Source organism: Zea mays, chromosome 5, assembly GCF_902167145.1.
Source record: "Zea mays cultivar B73 chromosome 5, Zm-B73-REFERENCE-NAM-5.0, whole genome shotgun sequence".
NCBI classification, from domain to species: domain Eukaryota; kingdom Viridiplantae; phylum Streptophyta; class Magnoliopsida; order Poales; family Poaceae; genus Zea; species Zea mays.
In genome coordinates, this window is record NC_050100.1 from 9,121,045 (window position 1) to 9,138,436 (window position 17,392).

A 17,392-nucleotide genomic window follows, 5' to 3' on the forward strand; every position below is an offset into this window, starting at 1 on the left:
CTTTTGATACATCATATGTGTTGACTAACAAATCCGGCAAGGTAGTTGCCAAATATGTTGGGGGCAAGCACAAGGGGTCAAAGACTTGTGTTTGGGTACCCAAAGTTCTTGTTTCTAATGCCAAAGGACCCAAAACCATTTGGGTACCTAAAGTCAAGAACTAAACTTGTTTTGTAGGTTTATGCATCCGGGGGTTCAAGTTGGATTATCGACAGCGGGTGCACAAACCACATGACAGGGGAGAAAAAGATGTTCTCCTCCTATGAGAAAAACCAAGATCCCCAAAGAGCTATTACATTCGGGGATGGAAATCAAGGTTTGGTCAAAGGTCTTGGTAAAATAGCTATATCTCCTGACCATTCTATTTGCAATGTTTTTCTTATAGATTCATTAGATTACAACTTGCTTTCTGTATCTCAATTATGCAAAATGGGCTACAACTGTTTATTCACTGATGTAGGTGTCACTGTCTTTAGAAGAAGTGATGATTCAATAGCATTTAAGGGAGTGTTAGAGGGTCAGCTATACTTAGTGGATTTTGATAGAGCTGAACTCGACACTTGCTTAATTGCTAAGACTAACATGGGCTGGCTCTGGCATCGCCGACTAGCACATGTTGGGATGAAGAATCTTCATAAGCTTCTAAAGGGAGAGCACATTTTAGGACTAACAAATGTTCATTTTGAGAAAGACAGGATTTGTAGCGCATGCCAAGCAGGGAAGCAAGTTGGCACTCATCATCCACACAAGAACATCATGACGACCGACAGGCCGCTTGAACTACTCCACATGGATCTATTCGGCCCGATAGCATACATAAGCATCGGCAGGAGTAAGTATTGTCTTGTAATTGTGGATGATTATTCTCGCTTCACTTGGGTATTCTTTTTGCAGGAAAAATCTCATACCCAAGAAACCTTAAAGGGATTCTTGAGACGGGCTCAAAACGAGTTCGGCTTAAGGATCAAGAAAATTAGAAGCGACAACGGGACGGAGTTCAAGAACTCTCAAATTAAAGGCTTCCTTGAGGAGGAGGGCATCAAGCATGAGTTCTCTTCTCCCTACACCCCACAACAAAATGGTGTAGTGGAGAGGAAGAATAGAACTCTATTGGACATGGCAAGGACCATGCTTGATGAGTACAAGACTTCAGATCGGTTTTGGGCCGAGGCGGTCAACACCGCCTGTTACGCCATCAACCGGTTATATCTACACCGAATCCTCAAGAAGACATCTTATGAACTCCTAACCGGTAAAAAGCCCAACATTTCATACTTTAGAGTCTTTGGTAGCAAATGCTTTATTCTTGTTAAAAGAGGTAGAAAATCCAAATTTGCTCCTAAGACTGTAGAAGGCTTTTTACTAGGATATGATTCAAACACAAGGGCATATAGAGTCTTTAACAAGTCCTCTGGACAAGTTGAAGTTTCTTGTGACGTTGTGTTTGATGAGACTAACGGCTCTCAAGTAGAGCAAGTTTATCTTGATGAGATAGGTATTGAAGAGGCTCCGTGCATCGCGCTAAGGAACATGTCCATTGGGGATGTATGTCCTAAGGAATTCGAAGAGCCTCCAAATGCACAAGATCAACCATCCTCCTCCACGCAAGCATCTCCACCGACTCAAAATGAGGATGAAGCTCAAGTTGATGAAGTAGAAGATCAAGCAAATGAGCCACCTCAAGATAATGGCATCAATCAAGGGGGAGATGCAAATGATCAAGACAAGGAGGATGAAGAACAAAGGCCGCCACACCCAAGAGTCCACCAAGCAATCCAACGAGATCACCCCGTCGACACCATCCTAGGCGACATTCATAAGGGGGTAACTACTAGATCTCGTGTTGCCCATATTTGTGAGCATTACTCTTTTGTTTCCTCTATTGAGCCACACAGGGTAGAGGAAGCACTACAAGATTCGGATTGGGTGGTGGCGATGCAAGAGGAGCTCAACAACTTCACTAGGAATGAGGTATGACATTTAGTTCCACGTCCTAATCAAAATGTTGTAGGAACCAAATGGGTCTTCCGCAACAAGCAAGACAAGCATGGTGTGGTGACAAGGAACAAAGCTCGACTTGTGGCCAAGGGATACTCCCAAGTCGAAGGTTTGGATTTCGGTGAAACCTATGCACCCGTAACTAGGCTTGAGTCAATTCGCATATTATTGGCCTATGCTACTTACCATGGCTTTAAGCTTTACCAAATGGACGTGAAAAGTGCCTTCCTCAATGGACCAATCAAGGAAGAGTTCTATGTTGAGCAACCTCCCGGCTTTGAAGATAGTGAGTACCCTAACCATGTGTATAAACTCTCTAAGGCGCTTTATGGGCTTAAGAAAGCCCCAAGAGCATGGTATGAATGCCTTAGAGATTTTCTTATGGCAAATGGATTCAAAGTCGGAAAGGCCGATCCTACACTCTTCACTAAAACTCTTGAAAAAGACTTGTTCGTATGCCAAATTTATGTTGATGATATTATATTTGGGTCTACTAATGAGTCTACATGTGAAGAATTTAGTAGGATCATGACACAAAAGTTCGAGATGTCTATGATGGGGGAGTTTAAGTATTTCTTAGGATTTCAAGTAAAGCAACTCCAAGAGGGCACCTTCCTAAGCCAAACGAAGTATACTCAAGATATTCTAAGCAAGTTTGGAATGAAGGATGCCAAACCCATCAAGACACCCATGGGAACCAATGGGCATCTCGACCTCGACGAGGGAGGTAAATCCGTCGATCAAAAGGTATACCGGTCGATGATAGGTTCTTTACTCTACTTATGTGCATCCCGACCGGATATTATGCTTTCCGTATGCATGTGTGCAAGATTCCAAGCCGACCCTAAGGAAGCTCACCTTACGGTCGTAAAACAAATCTTGAGATATTTGGTTTATACTCCTAAGTTTGGGCTTTGGTATCCTAGGGGATCCACCTTTGATTTAATTGGCTATTCGGATGCCGATTGGGCGGGTTGTAAAATTAATAGAAAGAGCACATCGGGGACTTGTCAGTTCTTGGGAAGATCCTTGGTGTCTTGGGCTTCAAAGCAAAATTCGGTAGCTCTTTCTACCGCCGAAGCCGAGTACATTGCCGCAGGCCATTGTTGCGCGCAACTACTTTGGATGAGGCAAACCCTTAGGGACTACGGTTACAAATTAACCAAAGTCCCTCTTCTATGTGATAATGAGAGTGCAATCCGCATGGCGGATAATCCCGTTGAGCATAGCCGCACTAAACACATAGCCATTCAGTATCACTTTTTAAGGGATCACCAACAAAAGGGAGATATCGAGATTTCTTACATTAATACTAAAGATCAATTAGCCGATATCTTTACCAAGCCTCTTGATGAACAAACTTTTAACAAACTTAGGCATGAGCTAAATATTCTTGATTCTAGGAACTTCTTTTGTTGATTTGCACACATAGCTCTTCTATATACCTTTGATCATGTCTCTTTCATATGCTATGACTAATGTGTTTTTAAGTCTATTTCAAACCAAGTCATAGGTATATTGAAAGGGAATTGGAGTCTTCGGCGAAGACAAAAGGCTTCCACTCCGTAACTCATCCCTCGCTGTTGCTCCGCGCATCTCTCCATCTTTAGGGGGAGAGTTCAAAGCAAAAGGACTTCGTCTTTGGTACAATCCTCACTCATTTATTTATGACCAAAGGGGAAGAAAGTAATGTTAGGGCTCTAATGACTCCGTTTTTGGTGATTCATGCCAAAGGGGGAGAGAGTATGAGCCCAAAGCAAAAGGACCGCACCACCACCAATTGTAAAATTTAGTTTTTCAAAGAATATTTTTCAAATTGGTATCTTACTTGTGATATAATTTCAAATTGGTATACCCTCTTCAAAATTAATATCAAAACCCTCTTGATCACTAAGAGGAGGATTTCATTAAGGGGGAGTTTTGTTTAGTCAAAGGAAAAGCATTTGAAACAGGGGGAGAAAATTTCAAATCTTGAAAATGCTTTGCAAAATCTTATTCATTTACCTTTGACTATTTGCAAAAGGATTTACAAAAGAATTTGCAAAAACAAAACATGTGGTGCAAGCGTGGTCCAAAATGTTAAAAATTGAAGAAACAATCCATGCATATCTTATAAAGTATTTATATTGGCTCAATTCCAAGCAACCTTTGCACTTACATTATGCAAACTAGTTTAATTATGCACTTCTATACTTGCTTTGGTTTGTGTTGGCATCAATCACCAAAAAAGGGGAGATTGAAAGGGAATTAGGCTTACACCTAGCTCCTAATTAATTTTGGTGGTTGAATTGCCCAACACAAATAACTGGACTAACTAGTTTGCTCTAGTGTACACGTTATACAGGTACCAAAGGTTCACACTTAGCCAATAAAAAGATCAAGTATGGGGTTCAACAAAGAGAGCAAGGGATAACCGAAGGCACCTCTGGTCTGGCGCACCGGACAGTGTCCGGTGCACCAGAGGCCTCCAAGTCGAACTCGTCACCTTCGGGAAAATCCAGAGGCGCTCTGCTATAATTCACCGGACTGTCCGGTGTACACCGGATAGTGTCCGGTGCTCCAAGGAAGAGCGGCTCTGGAACTCGCCAGCTTCGGGAATTCGCAACGGCTAGTCCGCTATAATTCACCGGACATGTCCGGTGTACACCGGACTATCCGGTGTGACAACGAAGCAACGGATACTTCGGCGTCAACGGCTACCTACAGCGCATTAAATGCGCGCCAGAGCGCGCAGAAGTCAGGCACGCGCGCGCTGGCACACCGGACACTCTACAGTACATGTCTGGTGTGCCACCGAACATCCAGGCGGGCCCAGAAGACAGAGCTCCAACGGTCGGAACACAACGGCTTTGGTGACGTGGCTGGCGCACCGGACATGTCCGGTGTGCACCGGACTGTCCGGTGCACCATACAACAGACAGCCCCACCAAACGGCTAGTTTGGTGGTTGGGGCTATAAATACCCCCAACCACCCCACATTCAAGTCATCCAAGTTTTCCCACTTCAACTACTTACAAGAGCTATAGCATTCAATTCTAGACACATCCAAGTGATCAAATCCTCTCCAAACTCCACACAACGCTCTAGTGATTAGAGAGAGAGATTTGCTTGTGTTCTTTCGAGCTCTTGCGCTTGGATTGCTTTCTTCTTTCTTGATTCTTTATTGCGATCAAACTCACTTGTAATTGAGGCAAGAGACACCAATTGTGTGGTGGTCCTTGCGGGAAGTTTGATTCCCAAGTGATTTGAGAAGAGAAGCTCACTCGGTCCGAGGGATCGTTTGAGAGAGGGAAGGGGTTGAAAAAGACTCGGCCTTTGTGGCCTCCTCAACGGGGAGTAGGTTTGCGAGAATCGAACCTCAGTAAAACAAATCCGGGTGTCACACTCTTTATTTGCTTGCGATTTGTTTTGCACCCTCTCTCGCGGACTCGATTATATTTCTAACGCTAACCCGGCTTGTAGTTGTGATTATTTTTGAGAATTTCAGTTTCGTCCTATTCACCCCCCCCCCTCTAGGCGACTTTCAGCTAGCGGTGCGGCCCTGGGTCCTGCTGACGTTTCTTTGCCTTCGTAGAGAACTTAGAACAATCGACGTCATGGACGCATGCAGGGAACCATCATTACCTGTTGCCGGAGTAATCTAGATGTGACACCGGTCTTGTTCCTTCGTAGCCTGAGATGGCTAGCTAGAGGTAGGGTAATGATGTATCCCCTGTAGCGTAGTCGGTCCGAGGCCGAGGTCGGGCGAGGCGGTGACTTCTCCTGAGGCCGAGGCTGAGGTCGGGCGAGGCGGGGACCTTCTCCCGAGGCCGAGACTGAGGCCGAGGCCTGGAGTCGGGCGAGGCGGAGACCTTCTCCCGAGGCTGAGGCCGAGGCCTGGGGTCGGGCGAGGTGGAGTTCCCTGTTGCGCCCGAGGCTGAACTCGGGAGAGGCCGTGACTTACTGTTGTTAGTCTTACCCTGGTGGTTGGCACATTAGTCCGAACGGGGTGAATAGTGTTGTTTTCCTGTCAGAACGATCAGTAAAGGGGCGAAGTGACCGCGGTCATTTCGACCTTGCCGACTGAGGCGCGCGTGTCAGGATAAGGTGTCAGGCGATCCTCGCATTAAATGCGCATGCGATACGGTCGGTTGGTAAGGCGATTTGGCCGAGGTTGCTATACGACAAAGTTTGCCCGAGCTTAGCCTCGGGCGAGCCGGGGGTGCGCCCGTCGCCTGAGGATGCCCTCGGGCGAATCGTGAATCCGTCCGGGACTACTTGTTCTTACTCGAGGCCGGGCTCGGGCGAGACGAGATCGCGTCCCTTGGCAGACGAGGCTTTAACTTTGAACCACGCTTACCGGTCTTTACGGTCTGTTTTGAAGATGTTTTCCGGCCATGCTTAGGAGAATTGGGGGTACCCCTAATTACGGTACCGGACAGAGGAGATTAAATCTTTTAGGACATATACAATCTAGAGCCCTTGGAACGGGTTTCTAGATACAAAAGACATCTAAGAGATTGGACGATACAACACCAGGCCCTTAAATCATTAATATACTTACAGACAATATGTCACGTCTTTCGATTTTTTACTTAATTCTTTAAAAATTCCTTATTTAATGAGGATGTACATGCCCTTGAGCATCTCCAAGAGCTCCCTAGAAAATAACTCCTAAAAATATGTTTTAAGGGACATCTAAAAAAAGGGGGTAGATTTTAAGTCTTTCTCCAACAATTCCTTTAAAAGTGGTTCAAAAGTATTTTAAAATAGGCATGGTAAGTCTTAGGCCCACGTTTTAATATGTTTTATGAATGTATTTTTTTTTTCTTCCGTAGCTTCGATATTTGCCATCAAAGGTAGCTGGTGGTACACGGGCGACCATAACCGTCAACAGAGGAACAACGGTGAAGCCGAGCAACAACATAGGCATGACCGACAATGGAGGTTCAAAAGCCGGTCGTGCAACGGTAGATAGCAGAGGCATGCTGCCGGCAACGGACGACGAGGTTGTGCGGGCGATAGAGATGTCCAAACGGGCGGCCCGGTCCGGGCCCGGTGAAGCCCGGCCCGTTTTGGGCCCGGCCTGCCAGACATGATTAAAAAATCGGGCCGGTCCGGCTAAGCACGCGGGCTCAATTTCTTGTCCGAGCCCGGCCCGCAACGGGCCTAAACGGGCCGGGCCGGCCCGTTTAGCACGAAAAAAGCGGGCTATGCGGGCCGAAAAGCACGTTTTAGTGTAAAAAAAGCGGGCTTAACGGACTTAGAGCTAAACGGGTCATGTCGGGCTAGCCCACCGTGCCTAATTTCCTGTCCGAGCTCGGCCCGCTTATTCGTGCCGGGCTGGCCCGGGCCCGCATTTAACCGGACCGTGCCGGGCTCGGATCGGGCCCAAAAAACGGGCTTCGTGCCGGGCTCGCGGGCCTCGTGCTTATTGGACATCTATAGCGGGCGACGACGGATTGTGTTTCTAGGGAGCCAAAAAATCTCTTTTGAAGCTATAAATGAGTTTTAAGGGCTATAAAAAAATTAGAAGCACTTTAGAAAAACGGTTGGAGACATATTTTCATGTTTTTCTAAAAAACTTGATTTAGAGAAAACTATTAGATAGTTTATACTTTATAGAGACACTCTTTACTATTTTAAAATAAATTGAAGGAGATAGTTAGTCCTCCCCTCCAATCTGTACAAGCAAACATGGGTGTAGACTTTTCCGACCCGTGAGTAGGACTAGGCATTCGGTTCTTCGTTTCGGTTCGGTTCATTTTATCGATTCTGGTAGAAATTCGGTTCTTAAAAAACTAGAACCGAAATAGCAAGATAAAAAAACCAGAGCTGACTAGTTCGGTTCTTGGTTCTTCGGTTCGGTTCTCCGGTTCTAACCGAACTGTAACAGACACTCTAAAATTCTGAATAATGATAACTTTTGTTAGAAATTTCAGCAGCATCTCCCCATAAACAACCATAAGTGCACAATGCTCAGCATTTCATAGATAATACATGGATGATTAGAGATTCAACATAAGTCGATAAAACAATATCCGAAGTTATAAACACATGTAACAAATTGAATTAGTTACTTTTGATTCTTTCGGGTTTTTTAGTTTTTTGGAGTGTAGAACCGAAAATATCTTATTTACTAGGTCAGTACCCGTGCGTTGCAACGGGAACATATAATACCATGATAACTTATATACAAAATGTGTCTTATATTGTTATAAGAAAATATTTCATAATCCATTTGTGATCCTAGCCATACATAAATTTTGTTATTTTAATTTAGTTGGTTCACTACTACATTGCAACCATCAGTATCATGCAGACTTCGATATATGTCATGATTTGCATGGTCTCATTATTGGAGAGCACGTGCCACACCTGCCGGTAGAAGTTCCGTCGTACATCGTTAGTCATCAGGCACGCACCACCATACACGCTTGCTTAAACAAAAAATGCAAGTGTGTGTTTGCGAAGAGAATTAAAGGCAGGCCGGCACAAAAGGTACCCCGACGATGGCGAGTGGTCATTGTTGTCGGTCCACCTCTGCTCACCTCCGGTGTCGAGATGACGCCACAATCCTTGATATAATAGTCGTCGAACGCGCGCGATATGGTGAGTACCGATCACTCTTAGCTGGGCTGCCAAATGAAGTGCACCCCGGGCTCATCAGCGAGGTAGTACACCTGGTCGTTGCACCACCGGATGTGCTACTCCTCTACATACATCTTGTTCGAGGACACTCACACAACAACAACAATGGTCGTCATTCCAGCGCACAAGAATTCATGGCCGGTCAGTAGCGACTTACGTGGCAGGTTAGGCTTCAGGTGGATGATGAGCTAGACGGCGTGATGATGTCGTCGTAGGTTGCGATGCCCAGAACAACCCGAGAGTCGTCGACATTGGCGACGACCATGAGGTCCCCATGTTTGACGATGGACAGCGCGGTGCAGCCGCTCTGGACCACGTCCAAGCGGCGGCTGCGCCGGAGCTTGCCGTACACAGCGGCGCATGGGCCATGTAGGACTGCTTCCAGAGGTCGAACTGGCAGTCGCCAAGTTTCTTCTCGTCGTCGGTGAGCGACGCCAACGCGAGCGCCTCGTGCTAGTGGTGTTTGTTCGGGGTTTCCAAGTAAGAAACATGGATACATCTTTGGCATTGGTTTATGAAAATGATTTATAAGTTAGATCCATGGAAAAATATTACGGAGAATAAATGTTACACATGCAAAAAAAGTATTTAAGTTGAAAACATTATTCAAACAAAAGAAATTGCATGCAAGGCTCTTCTTTAAATACTACTCCCTCAATCCAAAAATATAATTTAATAATCTCAGTGATACTTATCTACTACTACACATTGTGCAAGGGTAGCAGGTGGGCTTCGGGAGAGATGTATTATATGTTTTTACTATAATAGATGTAGACATAAACATACATGTGGTGTAGTGGTAGCTACAAACACATTTATTTGAGAGGTCGGGGTTCGAATTCCCTTGGAGCCTATTTTTTTAATTTAATTTTAGCTAGGCGTGAGATGCACGTGGGAATGGGAATAGGCTTTGTGGGAGGGGGAATGAGAAAGACACGTGGAGGGAGAATGAGAAAGATAGACAGATGGGAATGACAGAACACGGAATGGGGCAGTCTATCTCTTATCGTCTTAATAGGTAGTAGAGATTTCGGTTCTAAAAAACAGAACCGAATTTTATAATGATTTCTTCAATCATTTAGTTTAGTTTCGGTTCTCGGTTATTTCTGTTTGGCTCATCGGATCCGGTTCATTTTGCCGTGAGGCCGTGACTGTTACTGTGACGCCGTGAGTCCCCGACTCCACAACAGCGGCCGGCACTCTTCCCCAACTCTGCCCAAAAATTTGAAATCCTTTTCGCTTCCATCTTCACCGACCCCCGAGCACCCTATCTAGATGGCGGATCCACCGCCTGTGCTCACGCTCCTGGTGAAGAAGGGACCCTGCGAGGGGAAGACCGTGCATCGCCGCGCCGGCGCCACGGCGCTCCGTGTCGGCCGCGTTGCCAAGGGCAACGACCTCTCCGTGGGCGACGCTGGCGCGTCGCAGAGGCATCTCTCCGTCAAGTTCCTCCCGCCGCCTGCGGCCCGGTGGTCCGTCACCGATTTATGCTCCTCCAACGGCACCCTCCTCAACGGTACGCCTCTCGTGGCCACTATCCCCGCCCCGCTCTCCGACGGGGACCTCATCAAGATCGGGGAGGCCACCGTGCTCGCCGTCTCCATATCGACCGAGGCAGGCCCGGTACCGGGCGCCGCCGCGACTAGGCGTTCCGCGCGCAACGCAGCAGCCGTGGCGACGGCGGCGGAGGAACAGGTGGCCGCTGTTTCTCGCAGGGTCGGACGGAGGAAGGCCGTTTCGGCTGAAGCCCCCGAAGCTGGGAATGAAGTGGAGGAGGAAGCTGCACTCCCGACTCGCCGAGGCGGGCGGAGGAAGGCCGTTGAGCCCGCTGGGGTGGAGACGGAAGAGGAAGACGAAGAGGAGGAAGCGGCAATACCGCGCCGTAGCAGGCCGAGGAAGGCTGCAGCGACGGTTGTCCTTCCGCCACAGCCGCAAAATATGAGGTCTACGAGGGCTGCTGCAAGGAGAGTTGAGGTTTTGGGGTGCGAAAACGATGAGGGAGAAGTGGTGAGGACCGGGTCCGGGAGGGGTCGAGGACGGGTTACAAGGGCAAATGCAAGGAATGGTACGGGTGTTACTCCCGGGGAGGAGGAAGACGAGAGTGAGGTGGCTCTGGCCAGAGATCGGGAAGGGACAGCTGCCGAGCGCAAGGGTGAAGTGGTGCCGGCGGCTGGGAGAGGACGATCAAAGAGGAGCAGAGGAGGCCGAGGCCGAGGAAGGGCTACGAGGGCAAGTACAAGGAAGCCTGAGGGTGCTATTGTTGGGAACGATGAAAATGAGCAAGAGGAAACGGATATAGTTGATGGCAGAGAACGATTGAGTGTGTTGACCGTAAATGATGGTTCTCAAGAAGATAAAGTGGCAAATGAGGTTGATAAGTTGGATGGAAACTCAAAGACACCCTTAGAGGATGAGAAGATGGTGGATGTGGAGCATGCGACATTGACAGAGAGGACGATAGAGGGGAGGGTCAATGCTCAGCATTCTCCTGCTGACAGTGGTGGTCTGGAAGAAGAGGAGGTGAAGAATTTGACCAAGGGAGGGGAAATCGAAGTAGAAAAGGAATTGAGGGAAAGAGTGTCACCAGAGTCAAAGCTGGATGGTGTTGGAGAAGTGGAAAAGAATGACAAGAGGGAAGTTATTGGTGCCGGTGGAGAGAAAGGCCATGTGTGGGAGCGCAAAGGAAGACACAGATTAGAGAATATGACATTGGGGGAGTGGTTTGTTCAAATCGAGAAATACCTTCTAGCAAAGAATGAAGAGGCTGCTGAAATGGCGATATCTGAAGTGCAAGAGAAACACCGGCGGTTTTGTGAACATGTTAAAACGTTCGAGCTCAAAAAGGGTACTGCTCCTTGAGATTCCATGGTACATTCAGCTATAACTAAAACATTATCCTATTATACTTTGGTTTATTTTTTAAGAATCAATTGCAATTTTGCAAGTGTCGCTAATATATTTGTTAAGCATGAATTTTGCTATACTGCGATGAAATGTTCTTGTGAGATGTTGAAATCTTGTGGTTAAGTCTTTCAAGTTTTTGTCTTATGGTGAATGTTGATTATAATTAGAATTTTTCTTGTAGCAAATAACATGTTTGCGAGTGGCAAGGGGTAGTGGTAGTATAGGCCTTGTTTGGCACAACTTGTAATTGTGCAGAATTTTATTTTTATGAGAAGCTGGTAAAAAGTGTATTTTGATTATTCAGTTAATTAGTCTGATTATTGACAAGCTGCTGCAAAGTCATGTTGTTTGGCACAGTTTCTGCTTAATCTGTGAAAAACTAAGAAACAAGTCCTGTCAAACAGGGCCATAGTTCTTGAGGGACCTTTTTCTGTTTGTCCATGCCTAGTTTTTCTTTCTCTTATTATACCACATACTTGAGCTATGCCATTGTGTTGCTGATAAATCTTATGGTCCTGTGTGCTGTGATTTCATGAAAGTCATGGTGCACAGTTCACCTGCAATATTTGCTTATGTCTAACCCTTTGCTACATTGAATATGTAACCAACAAGAATCATTTGCCTACAAGAATTTGGCGGGTTCTTTTAGGATATTAACCACTGTTTTATCACCTTTGATTCTCTGAATGAATCAATAAGGGCGCTTGATATTCTTTTTTTAGCTTTGTCAATTGCTTAAAGGGAAATTAAGATAAAATCTATTGCTTCAAAGTTTTATTTCAGTAACCCTGCCCAACTGAATTAGACTTTGTTACTTTTAATAACTAATAGATTACTCATTTGACTATTTTCCGCAAGTTGCAGGATAATCTGGAAATATTTTGGACAGCCTAGTGTTGGATAATTTGACACCATCAGATATCACAATGAAGACAATAACACTGAAGCGTTGCAAACTGTAGGTTTGTGATATAACCATCATTAGCAGGGTGGTGACATTGGAAATTGTTTATTCCAGACTTAGGCCTTGTTTGATAATCTTGCTATGGACATATGTATTGGAAACTGGATACATATGCTGTACAAGAAAATGTAGAGGTCAAAACTGTTTGTGAAAAGAATAGGGCACCATGAAAACCGGGCGGCTTTTTTTTGCATTATAGGCCCGTTCGGCTTTCACGGATTCATGGCCCGGAACGATGGCTAGTTCTTACTTCATAGACAGATTGATTATCTAATTTATATAAGATTTTTTATTAGATGTCAGAATGATTCCTGGAGTCCAGTCCTGAACAAACGAACAAGGTCGCTGAGCTGCCGGGGTGAGGCCACTGTTCAAGCCACTGGGGTGAAGACACTATGATCTTATCGCTGGAGATATAGCAGGGTGCTACATTTCACTAGCATTACCGTTTGTAATTTGATTCACCCTCCTTTGTACATAAGAATTCGTGATGTTAAAGGTCGGAACAATAAAGTTCCATTCGTTGTTTGGCCAAAGAATTGCACATATATCAGATAAAAGAAAGCAGAGTGATCTTCAAATATCTAAAGAATTTCATGTGCAATGCAACATGCCAACATGCTATACTATATATACAAATTTGTACGGTTTCATGACATTTTAATTGTTAGTACCCGAGATCCGGAAAATGACTGGAACCGACGCACCAATGGAAGCGTCTATGCTGGAGACCTGATGTAGTTGAAGTTATTTGAGAGCTTTTCAAGGTTTGACCATAGGAGGCTCCCAAGAGAAGGTCTGGGCTTCTCCTGAGGCTGCTGCCCGGCGACGGGTGGGGCTGGCACGCTGGTCTTCCTCACAGGCGGCCAGCCAGGGGCCTTGGTCTCCTTTACAACGTCGAGCGAGATGCCCATCTCGGCGACCCTCATCTGCACGGCGCGCAATGCCTCAGTGCGCACCTCGCCGCCGGTGTCCGTGTCGAGGTAAAATACGCCGAAGGCCTCGTCCCTGTGCCTCTTGAGCTCAACTCTCAGCAGCGACAGGCCGTGCTCCCGCAGCACTCTGGTGAAGTCCGATAGCAGCCCCGAGCGGTCGGCGGCGTGCACCTCCACTCTCACGCCCTGCGACGTGCAACACCGTGCGGTTAGTGAAACGAGGCGGTGTGGGTGGGCGGCGGCTGGGCGCCCAAAAACAACAAGGAAGAAGCACAGCGGAGAGGGAATGGTCGAGCGAGCCTGACATGAGTGGCCCTCCGCTCCACCGCGGCCACGAGGCACCGGGAGACCTTCTGCCGCTCGGCGCTGCTGTCGACCGTGCCCCCGTCCTTGTGCCGGATGTAATATTCCTGCGTTGATGATGCCAAGGACGACGACACAGTGTCAGTCTGTGCCGTGGGCGTATAATAGGGGTGATTAGTGCTGGGAATCTGGGCCGGGCTTTTCGGGCCAGCACGAGCACGGCCCGGCACGAAATAATATGGGCCGAGCTAGCACGGCCCGAAGGCGGGCCTGGGCCGGGCCTCAAATTTCGACCCGTCGGGCCCCCAGCACGGCACGCATAGATGGGCCGGGCTTGGGCCGGCACGGCCCAATTAAGCCCAATCTGTTTAATCTCTTTAATTTACTAAGATATTGACTTTATATTGTTGTTATATTTAGAGTTTATGTGGTTAAATGATGCTATAATTGTTTAATATCTTTAATTTAGTAAGATATGAACTTTACATGATTATAATATTTTGATTTTATGTGGTTAAATATACGGGCCGGGCTTGGGCCGGCACGGCCCAACGAAGGCACGGCGTGGTTTAGGGCCGGACTGGGCTACTGTTTTTATACTTCGGGCTGGCACGGCACGGCCCAAAAATTGTTTGGGCTTTCTTGGCCCGAACCCGTTTGGCACGAAGCACGATGGGCTTGAGCCGGGCCGGCCCGGCACGGCCCAATTCCCAGCACTAGGGGTGATCATGCAACATGAACCGCTAACACTAACGCACACGTGGTGATACTAAATACCTGAATGGCGAGAACCCCCTGGGACCCGACGGTAGCGTGGAAGACGACGTACTGCATGTCGGTGAGCGCGCACACCGTGTCGAAGAGCAGACTGGGTCGGTCCCTGCTCGTCATCTTGACGACGACGTAGCCCCGCTCCTCCCAGCTGTCGACGGACACCCGCGTCGCGGCGCGGGCGCGGCGGGCCGTCCGCGCGGTGGTCGCGGCCTTGTCGCCCACGCCGAAGAGCCCCTCGTCGACGGGGGTCGGCGCCGGGCCGGACTCGTAGTCCCGGTCGTCGCGCATGAGCTGGTGCAGGCGGCGCTCCGTGTGGACGCGGCCCCGCGCGGGCCCCGACACGCGCGTCCAGTGTCGCTCGCCGGCCACGTTCTCGCGCGCGCCCACCACGGCCTCCACCAGCCGCTCGACGCGCGCCCACCGGCTCGGGAGCGGCGGCGTGACGTACAGCACCCCGGCCGCGCGGCCGTTGTGCGTCCACGCCTGCCCCGACGCGACGTGGCAGCCGCTGTCGGCCAGCACGGACGTGATGGACGACAGCAGGCCCGGGCGGTCGTTCACCGTGAACTCGAGCGCGGCGCAGCCCGACACGTCGGGGCCGGCCGGCCCCACCACGTTGCCGAGGCACGTGGTGAACCTGGGCGACGCGCAGTTGACGGTCCGGTGGAACCGCACGAGCGCGCGCTGGATGAACTCGGGGAGCGACGGGTCCGTCAGCTTGCGCCCTGTCCGGTCCGTCACATGGAACACTGCATTGTGCAAAACAGAACAGTGGCATACATTCCGTCACAGCTTGCCATGGCATTCAAAAAAAAATTGACAAGAAACAGGAGGAGCAGGCAGTCCTTGCCATCCATGAGCCAGCCGCCGTCGGAGCAGATGTACGACTTGGAGATGACGAGGTCGAGGTCGGTGAGCAGCTGCACCATGTCCAGCAGCACGCCGTCCCGGTTCACGCTGTCGACCTGGGAACGCGAGACACACCAAATCAAGAACAGGAGGAGGAGGAGGCTATGCTCGGCTCTGTTCGTCGCGAGAGCAAACCTTGACGAGCGTGCAGTCCTCGCGCGTCTCGTTATCGACGACGACCCTGCAACCAGCCAGCCACGCGGAGATCGTCAAGAGCCGCCGCCCAGACGAGAAGAGGAAGACAGCGGAAGGGATGCGTACCCGGGGGTGCCGAGGCGGTCGAGGAGCGGGTCGAAGTCCGGCTCGAAGTACGCGCCGGAGACGCACTTCATCGCCACCGATCTTACTTGACAGGCACGAGAAACGCGCCCCGTGTTCACATGCGATGCGACGCCGCGGGTCGCCGGCGTGGCGGCGCAATGGCGGCACGCTCGCTGGGGACGCGGCAACGATCGCTTTTGCCGTTGGGGGGACACGGAGGCGACGAATCCAACGGATCAGGCCGGCGGTTATATAGGTGGACCGTGAGGAGGCGGAGATCACCTTACGTTTCTGGTTACGGCCGCTGCGCCACGTCGGACGGGCGCGCGGACACGTGGCGGAGGCACCCTGGTTGCTGGCGTATCCTTTGTCCGGTTCGTTGCTGAATCCTTCCGACTCCACGTTTCTTGTGTCTTTTTTTCTTCTAATAATCATAATTTAGATAAAAATAATTAAATTAATATATTGGTATATTATCTTAAATCATATAAGAGAGATAATTATATACTACACTTATACTATAGATAAGCAAGTATAAGAATGTGTTATAGGTTATACATTAGAAAAGTAACATGTAAATCTATAGAATCAATTTTTATTTCTCACCCTATAAATTTAAGATATGTTTATATATAAACTCCGGAAAGTTGTGGAATGCCATGTTCTAAAAAAAAATACTATACTCCACTAGTTAGATTCTAATTCCTCAAAATAGAGGAAAACAAACGGGTCCTTAGGTGGACTCCAACGGTCCACTACCCGCTCCCCCTATCGCCTCCGGGGTGGAGCTATGCTCCCCGGCCGACGCCCCCTAGGGGCCCTCCGTCGAGGGAGAGAGAAGATTTTCCCTCTATTGATGATAGGGATGACAATTTAACCAGTAAACCTGAAATCCGACGCGTACCTGACCTGATGGGTGCGAGTGCTGGCGAATATTTTGACCCGTGGGTGCAACCCGCACTCGATCTGAAGTTTCGCGGGTGTGAGTGCGAGTTTCTATTTTAACCCGCAGGGTGACCCACACCCAAACCAAAATGTTGTTCATTCTTTAGTTTGCGCAAAAATGTTCAAGATACAATGGTAATTATTTTGAATAAGTAACTTGGCTAATGATTCATAAAATGTTTTGTTGTTGCTCAACGTGAGAAAGCTTAAAATTCATAGATATAACTCACTTATTAACAATACTAAATTTCTTATAGCTAATCTATTGTTTAAAAGTGTACACAAAGTAAAAACCCGTAGGGTGACCCGAAACCCAACGAGTTCGGGTTTCGAATTGCATCCGCGGGTGTGAACTGGCGGGTTTAAGTAGACTTCACGGGTGTGGTCGTGGACGGGTTTTTGCTCCACCCGACCCATTCCCATCCCTAGTTGATGGAGTGAGATCTAATCTCCCCCATCCGTTAATTACTGCATTTAGTTACAAAATGAATTAGTTTAAAGCTCTATAATTTGATAACAATGTGTATTACGGTATTACAAATATGATATTATTTTTAAAAACTCCAAAAGTGATATATAAAAGGCAAATGACTCAGTTAAAGAGTAAATAGTGCTGGATACGGGGAATGGTTGGAGAGAAAGAGAAATATGGGAAAGAATAGTTGAGAGATGTATTTAAATATGAATAGAAAGTATGAATAAGGGGATTTGGGACGTGGAATGGTTAGTTTATTATGCTACCGTACCGATCCTTAGGCTTAGCACAATA

The 17,392-nt window shown here is 47.9% G+C and overlaps 2 protein-coding genes across 6 annotated transcripts; one reads left to right on the forward strand and one right to left on the reverse strand.

The window, feature by feature from the left end:
* The first annotated feature begins 9,769 nt into the window (after nucleotides 1-9,769).
* On the forward strand, nucleotides 9,770-13,028 carry LOC100281140 (uncharacterized). Of its 5 annotated transcripts, none has more exons than XR_004549399.2 (3): nucleotides 9,778-11,496; nucleotides 12,397-12,490; nucleotides 12,793-13,025. XR_004549399.2 is itself a non-coding variant. In XM_034059917.2 (2 exons), exons 1-2 carry the CDS (start codon nucleotides 9,904-9,906, stop codon nucleotides 12,822-12,824), a joined length of 1,602 nt encoding a protein of 533 aa, XP_033915808.1. In that variant the 5' UTR covers nucleotides 9,770-9,903; the 3' UTR covers nucleotides 12,825-13,025. The 5 variants fall into 5 exon arrangements, 3 of the variants coding, with proteins under 3 accessions (XP_033915808.1, XP_033915809.1, XP_035814836.1); XR_004849347.1 differs by having other exon boundaries at nucleotides 9,778-11,473; XM_034059917.2 differs by lacking the exon at nucleotides 12,397-12,490 and having other exon boundaries at nucleotides 9,770-11,473.
* Nucleotides 13,029-13,067: 39 nt separating this feature from the next.
* On the reverse strand, nucleotides 13,068-15,885 carry LOC100279264 (uncharacterized). Its single transcript, NM_001152285.1, has 6 exons — nucleotides 15,679-15,885; nucleotides 15,553-15,598; nucleotides 15,359-15,473; nucleotides 14,512-15,257; nucleotides 13,737-13,841; nucleotides 13,068-13,617 (listed from the first exon to the last, which is right to left on the reverse strand). Exons 1-6 carry the CDS (start codon nucleotides 15,747-15,749, stop codon nucleotides 13,216-13,218), a joined length of 1,485 nt encoding a protein of 494 aa, NP_001145757.1. The 5' UTR covers nucleotides 15,750-15,885; the 3' UTR covers nucleotides 13,068-13,215.
* Between the last annotated feature and the right edge of the window lie 1,507 nt (nucleotides 15,886-17,392).